We start from the raw sequence: 19,334 nt of genomic DNA, 5'->3' as shown, positions 1-19,334 counted from the left end.
TTGTTGTGAACGAGCTCCGTTGCCGTTGCCGCTGCTGCTTATCTAAAAAACAAACAGAGCTCCTGTTTGCTGTGATCATCTGTACCTGGCTGTAAACAATCAAATGAGAGGCAGGCAGGGAGGGAGTGAAACAGCGGGGAGTCGTGTTGGCTGCAGGCTGTTTGCAATTAAGAGTTAAGACTAAGGGTTTGGAAACATGTTCTGATTTTTCAAGGCAGGAAGCTAAACACACAGTGTTGGCTCCAAAAATCCCCTCTCTCTCTCCCCCCGCTCCCTGTCACACTAGACCCCTCTCCACCCCCCTCTTTTGAAAAGCACGTTGCGGCCACTTGAATGCTGGGATAGCTGCCCATAATGCATCACTCCCAGCAGCGCTGCTAATGCTGCAAATGTGGCCACACACCAGCGCTGGTAGCTGTGAGTGTGGCCACACACCAGCGCTGCTCCTACACAGCTGGATGACCAGCGCTGCAAACCGTAAGTGTAGCCATACCCTTTAATCCATTCTACTTTTACAATCTAATTCATTCTACTTTCACAATCCCTCCTTTTGGTCAAGCTACGCAATGACCAACAATTACTGGGTTTCACATATTAACCGTTTTTTGTTTTTTTGTTTATTACCGATATTTAAAATTATTATATTAGCACTCTGGTTTGGGGCAGCTATTTGCGTGGCATGTTTTACACAATTTTGGATACAACAGGAGATTAACTGAAAACATACAAAAATTATTAAGATTCCAATCAGGATAATCTAATTCATTCTACTTTCATACTTAGTAAAGCCCCAGCTCCTGGATTCAAGTAATTAAACGAGACTCTCAGCTTTCCCCCACCCCCACCCTTTTTTTTTTTAAAAGAGTTAATAGCCTCATGGTTGCAGTAAAAATGTGACCCCCAACAGCTCAAAAAACACAAAGCACATTAAAAAACCCCAAAGTAATTATTTTTAAATCTCATTATTTGCGTGGGATCTGACTTATGCTTTTTAAAATAGTTGGGCTTGGGAAAAGTTTTTTAAAAACCCAGTCTTTAGCTATAATATTGAATTTTTGGAAAACCAACAACATGTAATTGCTGATAGGGCTGTCAAGCGATTAAAAAAGTTAATCATGCTTAATCATGCAATTAATCATGCTGTTAAACAATAGTAGAATACCATTTATTTAAATATTTTTGATATTTTCTACATTTTCAAATATATTGATTTCAATTACAACAGAGAATACAAAGTGCTCGCTTTATATTTATTTTTATTACAAATATTTGCACTGTAAAAAAAAAGGAATAGTATTTTTCAATTTACCTAATACAAGTACTGTAGTGCAATCTCTTTATCATGAAAGTTGACCTTACAAATGTAGAATTATGTACGAAAAATTAACTGCATTCAAAAATAAAACAATGTAAAACTTTAGAGCCTACAAGATCACTCAGTCCTACTTCTTGTTCAGCCAATCGCTCAGACAAACAGGGTTGTTTACATTTGCAGGAGATAATGCTGCCTGCTTCTTGTTTACGTCACCTGAAAGTGAGAACAGGCATTCGCATGGCACTGATGTAGCCAGTGCTGCAAGATATTTACGTGCCAGATACGCTAAAGATTCATACGTCCCTTCATGTTTCAACCACTATTTCAGACTACATGAGTCCATACTGATGACAGGTTCTGCTCGATAACAATCCAAAGCAGTGCGGACTGATGCATATTAATTTTTATCATCTGAGTCAGATGCCACCAATCAAATACTGATTTTCTTTTTTGGCGGTTCGGGTTCTGTAGTTTCCACATTGGAGTGCTGCTCTTTTAAGACTTCTGAACGCATGCTCCACACCTCGTTCCTCTCAGATTTTGGAAAGCACTTCAGATTCTTGGGTACAGTGCTGTAGCTATCTTTAGAAATCTCACATTGGTACCTTCTTTGCGTTTTGTCAAATCTGCAATTAAAGTGTCCTTAAAACAAACTTGCTGAGTCATCATCCGAGACTGCTATAACATAAAGTATATGGCAGAATGTGGGTAAAAAAGAGCAGGACTCCCCAAAGAGTTCAGTCACAAATTTAATTAACACATTTTTTTAACGAGTGTCATCAGCATGGAAGCATGTCCTCTAGAATGGTGGCCAAAACATGAAGGGGCATATGAATGTTTAGCACATCTGGCACGTAACTCCTGTTCTCACTTTCAGGTGACACTGTAAATAAGAAGCAGACAGCATCTCCCAAAACGTAAACTAGCTTGTTTGTCATAGGGATTGGCTGAACAAGTAGGACTGAGCGGACCTGTAGGCTCTAAAGTTTTACATTGTTTTGGTTTTGAGTGCAGTTATGTAACAACAGCAAAAAAAATCTACATTTGTAAGTTGCACTTTCATGATAAAGAGATTGCACTACAGAGCCTATATGAGGCAAATTGAAAAATACTATCTTTTATCATTTTTACAGTGCAAATATCTGTAGTGGAAAAAAAGTGAGCAGTGTACACTTTGTATTCTGTGTTGCAATTGAAATTAATATATTTGAAAATATAGAAAAAATCCAAAAATATTTAATAAATTTCAGTTGCATTTCATTGTTTCACAGTGCAATTAAAACTGTGATTAATCACAATTAATTTTTAATCGCGATTAATTTTTTTAGTTAATCGCATGAGCTAACTGCAATTAATCAACAGCCCTAATTGCTGAGGTTCTCAGGGCATCTGAGGGGCGAGTGAGTGTCAGGAATAAGGACTGTACTGCATTTCTTAATGCACCACTACTTGAGATACTCATGTTTTTTTTAAATGCTTGAAGGAGACCAAACTTACACACAGAGAATCTGCAGACTTCCAAGGAGGGTTTTTATTGGCAATGAGGGTCTAAAGGAAATGATCATAGTCCCCATATCGGCATCTAGTGACAAACTATGGATCTTTGCAGCCACCCCAAAAGAATTCACACACAAAAATGTTCAGATGTATTTTATTTTCAGACTTGGGATCAATCAGCCACCCCACAAAACATTACAGACACTGACTATTGAGGCAGACAGGCACAAAGGCTACCTATATTTTTGGGACTTAAACCAAGAGGAGATGTTGCTGGTAAAGGTGGAGCCGGATATTAAGCAGACACTTTTCAGCAGGGTTCTACAGTGAACAAGGAGTTTCCCCATAGGAGGTTGGACAATGTAAAAAGAAGAGAGTTACAGCAGGGGAAAGATAGCCTTGTGGTTAAGGCATTGGCTTGTGACCCAGGAAATGTTTGTTCTATTCCTGGCTATGCCACAAATGTCCATGTTATGTCAACCCCCCACTGTGCACATCCATTATAAGACACTGTTTAATAGTATGAGCACGTACTATTTTTTTCCACGGCATACTCTGGGGCTCAGTCAGGGTTGTGCAGTGAAGAAGATTGTTGTGCCCCTACCTTATTTGTTGCAAAGCTGCCAGGTGTACAGTGAAGGAGGAAGGGGATTACAGGATGATGAAGGACAGTTTTGTGGTTAAGGCAGCTGAATGCTGTCCTGGGGGAATCAGATTCTATCCTGCCTCTGCCAGAGTTCCCTTGTGAGGCTGGGCAAGTTACTTAAAGCAAACTTTTCACAGGTGGTCACTAATTACGGTTCCTCATTTTCTGGGTGTCCAATGCAAGGCACCTGGGGCCTGAATTTCAGAAGCGCTGAGTGCTCACATGGGGAATCACGGATGCTCAGTGCCTTTGAAAAAGTCAGGCCCCAAGTGGCTCAAAACAGGTATCCAAAATGAATGGACTCTTTTGCAAATTTTGCCCTTGATCTCTGTGTCTCAGTTCCCAGTCTGTAGTATGAAGATACTGCTACCTTAATACTGGCGCTTCCTGACTCCCGAGCACTTGATTCTATAACCTTAATAATATACTTTCAACTTCTTTTCTTTAACTGGTTTGCTGTGATATCCTTGACCCTGAGCTGCAGTGTTTATTGAGTCTAAGATGTGGTTATCTCCTTCACAGAAAGCAGCTGCCGGTTATTATAACAACTTTAACCACCCTGTTTTCATTTTTAGGTCAGGTTGTTTCCAGAGCCCTCTTACAAAACAATATAGTTGTTAGTATAATGCCTCAGAGCCTTTTATTTTGTTTCCTCAGATCATTATTGAAGTCTGGAGTTCTAGTCCGTCAGTGCTGATTCTGGGGCTAGCCTCACATCTGCAGCATTCAATCCTTGACTGGCCATGGAGCATGCCAAAGGGAGGAACAACAAAATGGGAGCTGCCACACTTGATCAGACCCATGGTTCATCTGACTGTGGCCAGTACCAGATGTTTCAGAGGAAGGTGCAAGTGACTGCATAGTGAAAAAGCATTAAATAATCTGCCTCAAAGGATGGTTCTTCCTAAATCCCCATCAGTTAGGCACTGTCTAATGGCCTGAACCATTATGGTGTTTATATCCTTCATTTAATAAAAAAAAGTTTAATCCTGTCAAATGTAGCGATGAAGATCCTCTTCCTTACTAAGCTCTTTGCCACACTGCATCTTGTGACAATGAGTTCCATGGGTTAACCATGAGACAATGTAACAACACAGTCCCACACTAACGTTTCAGAACTCTTGCTACTCTTTAATATATCTGGTATTGCAGTGTGATAACTAGCTGAAAATCCATTCACAACCTGTGGATTCAAATACATCTAACAAAGTGATGAATTTACAGATGGAGGCTTGAATTTCACCATTTTAAAAATTTTGCATTTGAATCCCATTTAATTTGTGCAGGTCTGTAATCCTAATTCCACATTCCATATATTTCTCCTTGTGTTTTCTGTCCATTCCAAATAACCACTTATACATAAAGAATAATCTCTGCTTTGGCCTCTTAGAAGTAGTAGTTTGGGGGCTCACCAAGAGAGCACAGCTGCAGAGGGAAACCTCAGAGAAAGAAATCCAGGTGTTCGGAATTGCCTTGGGAGTGGAAAGAGTGAGAGATGAAGAGGTCATGGCTGATTGGGTTTTTAGATGAGGGGGGCACTCCAGAGGAAAAAGGAGAAAGGTAGGGAGAGAGGAGCCAGGGTAGGAATGTACGTGAGGGAACATGTGGAACCTAAGGGTATGGCTACACTTGCAGCTGTACAGCGTTGGGAGTTAAACCTGTCTTCGTACAGCTGAGTAGGGAAAGCGCTGCAGTGAGGCCACACTGACAGCTACCAGCGCACTGTCGTGGCCACATTTGCAGCATCTGCAGCGGCATTGGGAGCGGTGCATTATAGGCAGCTATCCCAGTGTTCAAGTGGCTGCAATGTGCTTTTCAAAAGGGGGGGTGGGGTGGAGTGTGACAGGGAGCGTGGGGGAAAGAGAGAGTGGATTTTTGGAGCCAACACTCTGTCAGCAGCTGCCTTGCAAGTTCCGACCCCCTCCCCCACCCCTCTCTCGCTCACTGAAAGCAAATAGCCCTCTTTGTTTTTTTCCTCACAGACCAGATAAGCAGCCTCCCCGAAACGGACCCCCCCCCCTTCAAGCAAACACTAGCTGTGGGTGTTCCAAAGGGGGCTCATTCACAGCAAACAGGAGCTGTGTTTGTTTTTTTGATAAGCAGCTCCGGGAGCCCCGAGTTCACAACAAAACAAACAGAGGCATCACAACAAAACAAAGAGAGTTATCTTTACTTAAAAGCATTATGGGAAGCTTCCGGAGGTCAGTTACAGCGTAGTAAGATTATTCCCTGTTTACACTGGCACCCCAGCGCTGCAGCAGCAGCAGCGCTATACTCTTTATTCCTCTCGTGAAGGTGGAGTACAAGCAGCGCTGTAGCCTGGGAGATACAGCGCTGTATGTGCCTTGCCACTGTGGACGGGGAGTGAGTTACAGCGCTATAAAGCCACCACCAGCGCTGCAACTCTCAAGGGTAGCCAAGGCCTAAGGGACAGAATGGCAGGGAATCTGGCGATAAGGAAGGGATATAGGGAGAACAAAGGTTCAGGGAAACATTACCTGATGGAAGGAGGATGCAGAAGGTGGGGATGGGAAGGGGAGGTTTATCTGTTGAGAGGAGTGGAGGCAATGAGGAAATGATGTGGAGAAGGGCAGTGAGGCAAGTGGGGGAGAGGAAGAGAGCAGAGGGAGGCAAAAAGATTAGTGAAACAAGCACAGTGCTTAGTCAAGTGTGAGAGAAAAGTATTCTGATATTTTCTTTACATAAGGCGACCAGAATCTTTCGCTTCCAGTTGACAGTCTCAGGCGACAGAAGGGACTGAGCTTGTACAAACAATAGCTGTAGTGCGGTGCTCTGTCACATAACATGAGCATAAGTGAACATAAGCGCGATCATTGCCATGATTGAGGCTCGGGAGATTTGTAGATGTAGAAATACAGGCTCTGATTCATAGGTAATTGGTAACACAAGGCATCTTAATGTAGCCCAGAGGATAATGGCCCTTTGAACTGTGAACTGGCTCATCAGGAATTTGTAAAGCAAGTCTTTTCCTGTGGCTGTAAAGGCAGCCAGAATTTGCATGACAACTGTACAGTTAAGAGGAAAGCATTCTAAGATGTTTGATGACTGGTAAGATTAGACTGTTCATTGGGATACAGATGTCAGTTACCGCCCTCAAAGAATTAATACAGGGTCCGAATAAAGGTTATTCAGGTGCCCTAACTGTATTTCCATACCAAACATTTTGGTTTCTTTTCCAAATTCACTGTAATGATGAATTTCCTGGCTTTCTCATTTCTTTTAAAAACAAACATTTTGTAGGGATTTTTTTTTTTACCCTCAAGTTGCTGAGATGTAACCTTCTACCTTCACATGGAGTTATCTGGATTTTTTTTCTTTTTTTAATTTTCTTTTAAAAAAATACATTGAAACTACAAAGGGGTGTGCCTAAATGTAAGAGAGAAGAATATTTAACCAATAGCTATCTGATTTCCATAAATACTTACATACTCCAGGTTTCCAAATCCGCCTGAATAAGTGACTTGTCAATTAGCGAGTAGACTCAGGAAGTGTCGTGTCATGTCTAGTTTTGCTTTTGAAAAGTTTTGAGAAGCTGAAGGGATGGGATTTGGCTAAGGAAAGCACTAAGGTAGCAGGAGGAGACGTGGAATTGCCTCCTGCAGGATATCCTGGGGGGGAACTCCTTTCTGCTCCCTACAGCAGGTCTATCTGCTCACTCCCTAGTTCCCAGACAGCTTCCTGCTCTGCGAAATACATGGGGGGTGAGGGGGAGGGGACAGCCTTGGGCAGGTATTGAGCTCTGGTGACCTTTTTTTCAACGTCTGTTTTTAAAGCCTCTTGGAAAGAGCCCTCTGACAAGACTCAGACTTTATTAGCTTTAAACAAGACAAGGAGGAGAAATTTTGGTTTTTTCCCTGACAACTTTATAAGTGCACGTTTGCGTGCTTCAACAGGACTGGGGAAGATACCATTTGCCTGCAATCTGCTTTATCCTTCTGGCCTTCAACTAGTGCCCATTTTCACAGTTGTGGCAAAACATGCTGAAACTTATTCCACTTACTGTCAATTTCTTTAAACAGAATTCACCATTTTGTTAACCTTCTGGACAAACGCACCTCTTTCTCACAGCTAATCACCTCAACCCCTCCCTCCTTTTCAGGGCAATCGCCCTTTTCTGATTGGCTCAGGAATAAGGGGCTGCTTTTTACCACCCAACAAAAAAACAGACTTGGAGTGGTTGAGAGACTTCACATGTATTCTGTGAAGTCCCTGGGGGAGACAACCTGGAATTGGGTGCTGAAGTGATTGAGCCATACAGCAACACAAACATTTTCCCACATTTTAACAAGACAAGCAAAAGATGAACGAATGGAATGCCCATCTCAAGTCAAACTAAGTTTGGCTTTGTTTCTGAAAGTTATTAGCAGCATATAGCTAAGAAGCTGTCTTAGTTTACTTTAATAACATCTGCTTTTTTCCCCCCCTTTCTTAGTACATCAACCCTTGCTTGTGTGTAATTTCATAGTAGTCTGGCATGTCCACATTTTCAAAAGCTGAAGAAACGGCATGCAAGTTTATCCTGTGATTTTTAAAAGGCTTTCAATATGGTAGCGGAGAGGATCTTCCAGGCTCACAGCCTCTTCCCAACCAACCCCAAAAGTGGTGCTTGGTTAAACAGAAATGCCAGACAAATGCTGCCTTCCCAGTTAGTCAGTGGCCTCTGTAAGTTCATATCCATGCTTTGGCAAGGCTGTATTTGAGACTGAGAGAGCTAAAGAAAATTATTTTCCATCCGTCACACACACCCCCCACACACACACTTCAACTAAGGAGCACTCTGGTCCATTTTTCTCCCAGGATAAAGATTGGGAGAGCCATAGAATACATGAAATTAGCCAATTGTTTACTGGCATCTTTTTCTTAACACAGCTGGTCCACTTTCCCACAGTACTAGTACCTTCAGGTCAGACAGTGTGGTCTTGCAACATTTTTAGAGAATTTGATTTATAAGAAAGGCAGTAAAACTGAATAGGAGAGATGGCTTCTGGACTAAAAGGAAACAAAGAATTAACTAGTTTATACTTGGCTTTTGCAAACAACTTTGCTAAGAAGAATGAGTCCATGTATAACAAGAGGGAACAGATTTGGGTATTCTTTCCTCCAGAGGAGTGGGTTTGGGCTTTGGACTGAGGTGTGGACAGGCAACCCCAATTTGTACTAAAATAAGAGTTTATTTGAGCTACTGTTTGAATGGTACCTTAAACCAGAAAGGTTAAAATACAGACATACACACAGGGTGGGTAAAATTATGGGGGGGGGGGGGGTAGTGCCTATATCAGTGGTCCCCAACCTTTTTGTGACCAGAAGCACATTCATGTTTTCAGAAGAGCGTGGCGGGCGCCAACAATTTTACAAGGCTTATTTTGTATTTGTACATTAAATAATACAAAAAACATATTTAATATTACATAATATATGAATCCAGAGAGAAGAGAGGAGCCGGAGAAACGCCACGAGGACAGAGAACACTGCTGCCCACAGCCCTGGAGTGCTCTGTCCCAAGCAGGCGCGGGGGCCCAGATTCTTTTCTCTGCTGGGCACTAGACGGGCCCCGCACCTGCCGGGGACAGAGAACACCAGCGCCTGCAGCCCCGGAGTTCTCTGTCCCTGGCAGGCGTGGGGCCGCGGCTTCTCTCCAGCTTAACCCGTGGCCCCAAACCTGCCAGGGACCGGGAACACCGTCACCCGCAGCCTGCAGCCCCGGAGTTCTCTGTCCCTGGCAGGCGTGGGGCCGCAGCTTCTCTCCGGCTTAACCCGTGGCCCCACACCTGCCAGGGACCGGGAACACCGGCACCCGCAGCCTGCAGCCCCGGAGTTCTCTGTCCCTGGCAGGCGTGGGGCCGCGGCTTCTCTCCGGCTTAACCCGTGGCCCCACACCTGCCAGGGACCGGGAACACCGGCACCCGCAGCCTGCAGCCCCGGAGTTCTCTGTCCCGCGCAGGCGTGGGGCCGCCGCTTCTCTCCGGCTTAACCCGTGGCCCCAAACCTGCCAGGGACCGGGAACACCGGCACCCGCAGCCTGCAGCCCCGGAGTTCTCTGTCCCTAGCAGGCGTGGGGCCGCGGCTTCTCTCCGGCTTAACCCGTGGCCCCACACCTGCCAGGGACCGGGAACACCGGCACCCGCAGCCTGCAGCCCCGGAGTTCTCTGTCCCTGGCAGGCGTGGGGCGCGGCTTCTCTCGGCTTAACCCGTGGCCCCACACCTGCCAGGGACCGGGAACACCGGCACCCGCAGCCTGCAGCCCCGGAGTTCTCTGTCCCTAGCAGGCGTGGGGCGCGGCTTCTCTCGGCTTAACCCGTGGCCCCACACCTGCCAGGGACCGGGAACACCGGCACCCGCAGCCTGCAGCCCGGAGTTCTCTGTCCCTAGCAGGCGTGGGGCGCGGCTTCTCCGGCTTAACCCGTGGCCCCACACCTGCCAGGGACCGGGAACACCGGCACCCGCAGCCTGCAGCCCCGGAGTTCTCTGTCCCTAGCAGGCGTGGGGCCGCGGCTTCTCTCCGGCTTAACCCGTGGCCCCGCACCTGCCAGGGACCGGGAACACCGGCACCCGCAGCCTGCAGCCCCGGAGTTCTCTGTCCCTGGCAGGCGTGGGGCCGCGGCTTCTCTCCGGCTTAACCCGTGGCCCCGCACCTGCCAGGGACCGGGAACACCGGCACCCGCAGCCTGCAGCCCCGGAGTTCTCTGTCCCTGGCAGGCGTGGGGCCGCAGCTTCTCTCCGGCTTAACCCGTGGCCCCGCACATGCCAGGGACCGGGAACACCTGCACCCGCAGCCTGCAGCCCCGGAGTTCTCTGTCCCTGGCAGGCGTGGGGCCGCGGCTTCTCTCCCCTGCTGGGCACCAGGCGAGCCCCGCACCTGCCGGGAACAGAGAACACCGTGCCCGCAGCCTGAATTCTCTGTCCCCGGCAGGTCCCCTGCTGAGCACTAGGCAGGCACACATAAATGCCCCGGCGGGCGCCATGGCGCCCGCGGGCACCACGTTGGGGACCACTGGCCTATATGGTGGACATGTTCAATTATTAAATAGTATTAGGGTGCAATTGAAACCAAGTATTACAATTGTTGAACATTTATTACCACATATTCCTTTTAAACCACTCCCTCTAGGGAGCCCTTAAGCAGATTACCAAGAACAAATCTTTCATTTATTAATAGCTCCTAGACTATTGGTAATTTCTCACTGGTAACAGGGTTAGCAGGGATGAGGAATAGCTCTGAGAAATACTGGAAATGGTGATGTTATGTACACAGCCCAGCAGACAGAGGACTAATAGATAGGTAGGTAGGTAGTAAGTATTTATTCAAAACGTTTGCCCACAAAAGCCATTGCATTTGACAAATTTCTCTGAATGGCAGCACGTATGAGGACTTGCTTTGGTTTGTTAGTTAGTAAAGACAATTCTCAGTTTTAAGATGTTCCCAGAAACACTGAACATGCATGACAACTGTGTTGTTGCCTAATGACACTCTAAACAAGAGATGAGTTCATAATGAATCATGTTGTACTTTGGTAACATGTTTGGTGATGATCTGTAAAGTTGTTTACATTTCCTAAAGAAACAAGTTAAAAAATTAGGCGTGTTGGATTTCCTGATAAAAACAAAGATAAAACTCAGCAAGAGCCTTGGAGAAATTGCTCATCATCTGGACTTGAATTCTGTTCATTTAGGTTTTCTGCCCACTTCAGAATCTGCTTCTGAACAGATTCTTGCACAATTTTGGTGATAAAAGACTCCTCCTTTTAACTAAAAATGGCATCCTAAAGACAGCCCATGATCTGGAAGGATCTGAAATAAAGGCAAGGATTTGTAGTACCCCAAACAAGAACTGAGAGGAATGAGCATCTCCACTGCAGTTCTTTACTCCGCTTAACCAAGGACTAGCTGGGGGAGGACTCGAATGTCCTTACTACCGAACTGGAGGCTGACCCCTAGATATTACTTCTTGCTGCTGCATCCAGAAAATAAAATGGTGAGTGGAGTTTTTCCAATACAAACAGACAAGAAAGTTTAGCTTGAGTGTTTAGCCTAGAATATCTAAATTAAATCTTAGGTAACTGTAGCTACAGATATAGAATCATCCAGAAACACTTTAAGTGTACATGCAGTGAATATCGAAAGAATTGGCAATGATTTGATTCATACAGTGTTAGAAAGTGTGGTTAAAATTACTCACATTGTGCAGCTGGCAGAAATAGCAGCTGAGAGACTTACTGTACAGACTCCTGGAGAAATACTGAACGTGTCTGGCACACAACTTTTACAGTCACATGACAGTGTCCCCATTTAAACAGAGAGGAAGGCAGTGCTACATGCTACAGGGCTGCAGTCACATCAGTGCTGACACAAGGGGTCCAATTCTCATTTAGAGCAAGGCTCCTTTACACTGCAAATTACATCAACATGCACTTTTAAGCGCCTTTACACCAGTACACTGTAAGCTAGCTTTAATGTAACTGAGAATCGCGCTCTGTATGTCCTTCGAGCAGTGGAAAAAGCACTTACCTGTTTCTGAAGGTTTCTGTGTTTCTGACCCACCAAACTGAAATTCATATTTGGCCTTGGCAACACTCTGGGAATGAGCCAATGCATCATTAACCCAAACAAACGCTTCTGCCTGTAGAGTCAAAACAAAAACAGGGTTAGTCTTTCACTTAAAACATGGAATGTTAATACGGAATCATTCCGCATGTCATCAGACTAGGGATTTTCAAAATCACTTCGCACGAAGCAAACCCTTCCGCCTCGGAAGTCAACGGGAGGAGAGTCAAGCCAAGGGACTTTTGAGAAGTCCATCTCTAAGTCTTACAGCCAAGATTTTCAGCAGTGAGCAGTGATTATGGGGCCCCAACTTACAGCACCTTAAAGGGGCTTAGTTAACAGAGGGTGGGTACTCAAAGTCAGTGACCACTTTCAAAGGACCTTGGCCTATGCATATAGCTTTAGGCACCCAGGTTTGAAAACTGGACCCCAAGTCACTGTAGGAACAAATATTGAAAGGGACATTAAAATCTTCTTTAAAAATTACCATTCTCCCAATTGAGGAGGACGCATACGTTTTTCAAGATGAATTCTGCAACACTGAATAAATAGTACCTTCTGTACCAGGTGATATTTCTTTGTAGTAAGTTTTGGGCACTGGATTTCTTCTGTCATGTGTGACTGTGCATGTAACAGAATTATAAGCAATGGGGGAAGAGAGAAATGATCAACTATAAAGATTACTGATTAGTGAGTTTTGCTCCCAATTCATCTTTCCACTTTGGGAGCATTACAGCCTGGAAGACTTGGGCATAAAAGGTGCACACTAAGAAAAGGTATGACTAAGAGAGTTCAAAATTTACTCCATATTAAATAAGGCCTTGTTCTGTGGAGAAATTAGTGTTGCAATCTACTGAATATGCAGGATTACAGCTTGCTAAATGTGGGTACCCACTAAGGCTCATGAAAGACATAGGGTATGTCTACACTACGGGATTACATTGATTTTACAGAATTCGAATTTTGGAAACAGACTGTATAAAGTCGAGTGCATGCAGCCACACTAAGCACATTAATTCGACGGTGTGCGTCCATAGTACCGAGACTAGCGTCGACTTCCGGAGCGTTGCACTGTGGGTAGCTATCCCATAGTTCTTGCAGTCTCCCCCGCCCATTGGAATTCTGGGTTGAGATCCCAATGCCTGATGGGGCAAAAACATTGTCGCAGGTGGTTCTGGGTACATGTCATCAGTCCCCCCCTCCCTCCCTCTCTCCCTCCCTGAAAGCAATGGCAGACAACTGTTTCGTGCCTTTTTTCCTAGGTTACCTGTGCAGACACCATACCACGGCAAGCATGGAGCCCGCTCAGCTCAACGCAGCAGTCATGAACATTGTAAACACCCCGTGCATTATCATGCAGTTTATGCTGAACCAGAACCTGCAAAACCAGGTGAAGAGGCAGCAGCAGCAGCGCGGCGACAATAGTGATGAGGACATGGACACAGAATTCTCTCAAACCGCAGGCCCCGGTACTTAGGAGATCATGGTGTTAATGGGGCAGGTTCATGCCGTGGAACGCTGATCCTGGGCCTGGGAAACAACCACAGACTGGTAGGACCGCATAGTGTTGCAGGTGTGGGACGATTCTCAGTGGCTGCAAAACTTTCGTATGCATAGGGCCACTTTTATGGAACTTTGTGACTTGCTTTCCCCTGCCCTGAAGTGCCAGAATACAAAGATGAGAGCAGCCCTCACAGTTGAGAAGCGAGTGGCAATAGCCCTGTGGAAGCTTGCAACGCCAGACAGCTACTGGTCAGTCAGGAATCAATTTGGAGTGGACAAATCTACTGTGGGGGCTGCTGTGATGCAAGTAGCCAAAGCAATCACTGAGCTGCTGCTACGAAACGTTGTGACTCTGGGACATGTGCAGATCATAGTGGATGGCTTTGCTGCAATGGGATTCCCTAACTGTGGTGGGGCGATAGATGGAACCCATATCCCTATCTTGGCACCGGAGCACCAGGCCACCCAGTACGTAAACCCCAAGGGGTACTTTTCAATGGTGCTGCAAGCACTGGTGGATCACAAGGGACGTTTCACCAACATCAACGTGGGATGGCCAGGAAGGGTTCATGACGCTCGCGTCTTCAGGAACTCTGGTCTGTTTAAACGGCTGCAGGAAAGGATTTACTTCCCAGACCAGAAAATAACTGTTGGGGATGTTGAAATGCCTGTAGTTATCTTGGGGGACCCAGCCTACCCCTTAATGCCCTGTCTCATGAAGCCATACACAGGCAGCCTGGACAGTAGTCAGGAGCTGTTCAACTACAGGCTGAGCAAGTGCAGAATGGTGGTAGAATGTGCATTTGGACGTTTAAAGGCGCGCTGGCGCACATTACTGACTCACTCAGACCTCAGCCAAACCAATGTCCCCATTGTTATTGCTGCTTGCTGTGTGCTCCACAATCTCTGTGAGAGTAAGGGGGACACATTTACGGCGGGGTGGGAGGCTGAGGCAAATCGCCTGGCCGCTGATTACATGCAGCCAGACACCAGGGCGATTAGAGGAGCACACCAGGAAGCGGTGCGCATCAGAGAAGCTTTGAAAACCAATTTCATGACTGGCCAGGGTACGGTGTGACTGTTGTGTTTGTTTCTCCTTGATGAAAACCTGCCTCTTTGATTGACTCATTCCTTGTAAGCAACCCACCCTCCCCCCTTCGATCACAGTTTGCTTTCAAAGGAAATAAAGTCACTATTGCTTAAAAACCATGTATTCTTTATTAATTGATTATAAAAATAGGGAGAGAACTGACAAGGTAGCCCAGGTGGGGTGTGGGAGGAGGAGAGGAGGGAAGGAAGGAAAAGGCCACTTCAAAACTTGTTGAATGACAGCCTTTTGCTTGGGCTGTCCACTGGAGTGGAGTGGCAGCGTGCATGGAGCCTCCCCCTCTGCGTTCTTGGGCATCTGGGTGCGGAGGCTATGGAACATGGGGAGGGCGGTTAAACAGGGGCTGCAGCGGCACTCTGTGATCCTGCTGCCATTCCTGAAGCTCCACCAGATGCCAGAGCATGTCCGTTTGATCCCGCAGTAGCTCCAGCGTTGCATCCTGCCTCCTCTGATCTTCCTGCTGCCACCTCTCATCTCGAGCATCTCTCCTGTCCTCACATTCGTCCTTCCTGTCCTCACGTTCATTGGCCGCTTTCCTGTATTGCGATACTGTGTTCTTCCACTCATTCAAATGAGCTCTTTCACTGTGGGTCGACTGCATGATCTCACAGAATATTTCATCTTGCATGTGTTTTTTTCGTCGCCTTATCTGAGATAGCCTTCAGGACGGAGGAGGTATGCTTGAAAAATTTGCAGCTGTGGGAGGGAAGGAAAAAAGGGAGAGAGCTATTTAAAAAGATACAGTTTACAGAACAATGAGTATACTCTTTCACGGTGAACAACACTATTCACATCACATAGCACAAGGTCACATTTTGCATCTTAATATTGACTGCCTGTGGCTTTGGTGTTAGAGATCACAGATGCAGGGCCAGGCAACAGAATTCGGCTTGCATGCGATGCGGCCATGGTAAGCTATTGTCTTTCGGTTTCTGCAACCTTCATAAAAGCAGCGCCCTCCTTTCCCATACCAAGTAAAGCCAGTTGAGTGCTGCGGTTTGTGTGTTAACATGCAGCAGTAGAAACCAAATTAACCCCCTCCCCCATCCAATTCTCTGGGATGATCACTTTACCCTTCCCCCCACCGCATGGCTGGTATCAGGGAAGATCCCTGCTAGCCAAACGCAAACAGCTCAGTGCCAATGCCCGCCCCTGGCTTGGCTTGGCTAACTGCAGGGAAGGATTTCTTTTCAGCCACAGGCAAACAGCCCCATAGGAACGGCCACCTCTATCCCCTTAATTAAATTCCCGTATTTCAACCAGGTTACCATGAACAATATCACTTTCCTGAGGATAACACAGCGAGATAAAGAACGGATGTTGCTTGAATGCCAGGAAACACCGGGACCATACGCTGCCACGCTTTGTCATGCAATGATACCAGATTACTTGCTACATGCATGGCATGGTAAAGTGTCCTACCATGGAGGACGGAATAAGGCTGCGCTGCCCAGAAACCTTCTGCAAAGGTTTTTGGAGTACCTCCAGGAGAGCTTCATGGAGATTTCCCTGGAGGATTTCTGCTCCATCCCCAGACACATTAACAGACTTTTCCAGTTGCTGTACTGGCTGCGAATGCATCCCAAGTCCTCAGGGCAAATTAATCATTAAAAAACATTTGCTTTTAAACCATGTTTTATATTAACAAAGGTACACTCACCAGAGGTCCCTTCATGGTACAGGATACTGCCTTGGGAGGCTACTTCAGTCAGGCTGAGAAAAAGATCCTGGCTGTTGGGGAGAACAGTGTGCTGTGTGCTCTCCGCAAGCTCGTCCTCCTCCTCATCATCTTCCCCGTCCGCAAAATCCTTAGACATGGCTGAGAGTACCCCCTCCTCGGAATCCATGGTCAGGGGTGGGGCAGTGGTGGCAGCCCCCCCTAGAATTGCATGCAGCTCAGCGTAGAAGTGGCATGTCTGTGGCTCTGCACCAGACCGTCCATTTGCTTCTGGTTTTCTGGTAGGCTTGTCTGAGCTCCTTAACTTTCACACGGCACTGTAGTGAGTCCCTATTGTGTCCTCTCTCCATCATGCCCTTGGAGACTTTTTCAAATGTTTTGGCATTCAGTCTTTTGGAACATAGTTCTGCTAGCATGGAATCCTCTCCCCATACAGCGATCAGATAAAGAGCTCCAGCATAGACTGTACAGGAGATACTTGTTCGTTTCTCAGACCGCATGGTTACTGTAGGAGGACAGGGACTCACGGAAGATTTTGTTACGGCCTAGCTTAGGCAGTTCCGCTTTCTCAGCGCCCGGTTATTGTAGGGCACAGCATGCTAGTTCCAACCTGCCATAACCGGTCGGAACCGCTGTATGGAAAGCCCCTAGGCTGTTGGCCAAGGGGGCGGCCCTGGAGGGTGGAAAGTCCCTATTGCATTATGCATGAGCTGCTTTGCTGCTGTTTATATAAATATGAGCATGATCTGTGCTTGCTTTTGGACGCCGTACCAGGCCGAGCTCTGGGGCGCTGGGTTCCCCGCCTCCGTGACAGCAACGCTTGGAGTCCCCGTTGCAGGTGTGTTACTTTACCTTCATTAAAGCCAATAACTCACAGTGTGTGTGGGCCTCGTTCTTGCAGAGCACCTTGGGAGGGCCTACGGCCTCCATAGAACTTAACAGTTACCTATGCTGATGAGCTCTGCATGGTCACCTGTGCTGATCAGCTCTCCACGCTGGGCAAACAGGAAATGAAATTCAAAAGTTTGCGGGGCTTTTTCTGTCTACCTGGCCAGTGCATCCGAGTTCAGATTGCTGTCCAGAGCGGTCAGAATGGTGCACTGTGGGATAGCTCCCGGAGGCCAATACCGTTGAATTGCGTCCACACTAACCCTAATTCAAACCAGCAATGTCGACTTCAGCACTACTCCACTTGTCGGGGAGGAGTACAGAAATCAATTTTAAAAGCCCTTTATGTCGAAGTAAATGGCTTCGTTGTGTGGACAGGTGCAGGGTTAAGAACATAAGAACATAAGAATGGCCGTACCGGGTCAGACCAAAGGTCCATCTAGCCCAGTATCTGTCTACCGACAGTGGCCAATACCAGGTGCCCCAGAGGGAGTGAACCTAACAGGCAATGATCAAGTGATCTCCCTCCTGCCATCCATCTCCATCCTCTGACGAACAGAGGCTAGGGACACCATTCTTACCCATCCTAGCTAATTGCCATTTATGGACTTAGCCACCATGAATTTATCCAATCCCCTTTTAAACATTGCTATAGTCCTAGCCTTCACAACCTCCTCAGGTAAGGAGTTCCACAAGTTGACTGTGCGCTGCGTGAAGAAGAACTTCCTTTTATTTGTTTTAAACCTGCTGCCTATTAATTTCATTTGGTGACCCCTAGTTCTTGTATTATGGGAATAAGTAAATAACTTTTCCTTATCCACTTTCTCAACATCACTCATGATTTTATATACCTCTATCATATCCCCCCTTAGTCTCCTCTTTTCTAAGCTGAAGAGTCCTAGCCTCTTTAATCTTTCCTCATATGGAACCCTCTCCAAACCCCTAATCATTTTAGTTGCCCTTTTCTGAACCTTTTCTAGTGCTAGAATATCTTTTTTGAGGTGAGGAGACCACATCTGTACACAGTATTCGAGATGTGGGCATCCCATGGATTTATATAAGGGCAATAATATATTCTCAGTCTTATTTTCTATCCCCTTTTTAATGATTCCTAACATCCTGTTTGCTTTTTTGACCGCCTCTGCACACTGCGTGGACATCTTCAGAGAACTATCCATGATGACTCCAAGATCTTTTTCCTGACTCGTTGTAGCTAAATTAGCCCCCATCATGTTGTATGTATAGTTGGGGTTATTTTTTCCAATGTGCGTTACTTTACATTTATCCACATTAAATTTCATTTGCCATTTTGTTGCCCAATCACTTAGTTTTGTGAGATCTTTTTGAAGTTCTTCATAATCTGCTTTGGTCTTAACTATCTTGAGTAGTTTAGTATCATCTGCAAACTTTGCCACCTCACTGTTTACCCCTTTCTCCAGATCATTTATGAATAAATTGAATAGGATTGGTCCGAGGACTGACCCTTGGGGAACACCACTAGTTACCCCTCTCCATTCTGAGAATTTACCATTAATTCCTACCCTTTGTTCCCTGTCCTTTACCCAGTTCTCAATCCATGAAAGGACCTTCCCTTTTATCCCATGACAGCTTAATTTACGTAAGAGCCTTTGGTGAGGGACCTTGTCAAAGGCTTTCTGGAAATCTAAGTACACTATGTCCACCGGATCCCCCTTGTCCACATGTTTGTTGACCCCTTCAAAGAACTATAATAGATTAGTAAGACACGATTTCCCTTTACAGAAACCATGTTGACTATTGCTCAACAGTTTATGTTTTTCTATGTGTCTGACAATTTTATTCTTAACTATTGTTTCAACTAATTTGCCCGGTACCGACGTTAGACTTACCGGTCTGTAACTGCCGGGATCACCCCTAGAGCCCTTTTTAAATATTGGCGTTACATTAGCTAACTTCCAGTCATTGGGTACCAAAGCCGATTTAAAGGACAGGTTACAAACCTTAGTTAATAGTTCATAACTTCACATTTGAGTTCTTTCAGAACTCTTGGGTGAATGCCATCTGGTCCCGGTGACTTGTTAATGTTGAGTTTATCAATTAATTCCAAAACCTCCTCTAGTGACACTTCAATCTGTGACAGTTCCTCAGATCTGTCACC

General features: G+C 45.9%; 1 protein-coding gene across 6 annotated transcripts in view; it reads right to left on the bottom strand.

Moving 5' to 3' along the window:
* PSD3 (pleckstrin and Sec7 domain containing 3) overlaps positions 1 to 19,334 on the bottom strand; it is a 167,623-nt gene that overhangs the window by 137,302 nt on the left and 10,987 nt on the right. For all 6 annotated transcript variants that reach the window (XM_039543486.1, XM_039543487.1, XM_039543489.1 and 3 more), the window contains one exon: positions 11,985 to 12,096. In XM_039543486.1, the coding sequence (XP_039399420.1) occupies positions 11,985 to 12,096 (112 nt within the window). The remainder of the gene's footprint in view (positions 1 to 11,984; positions 12,097 to 19,334) is intronic.

Source organism: Mauremys reevesii, linkage group 6 (genome assembly GCF_016161935.1).
Source record: "Mauremys reevesii isolate NIE-2019 linkage group 6, ASM1616193v1, whole genome shotgun sequence".
In the NCBI taxonomy this organism is placed as follows: Eukaryota; Metazoa; Chordata; order Testudines; family Geoemydidae; genus Mauremys; species Mauremys reevesii.
This window is presented reverse-complemented; position numbering and strand designations above follow the sequence as displayed.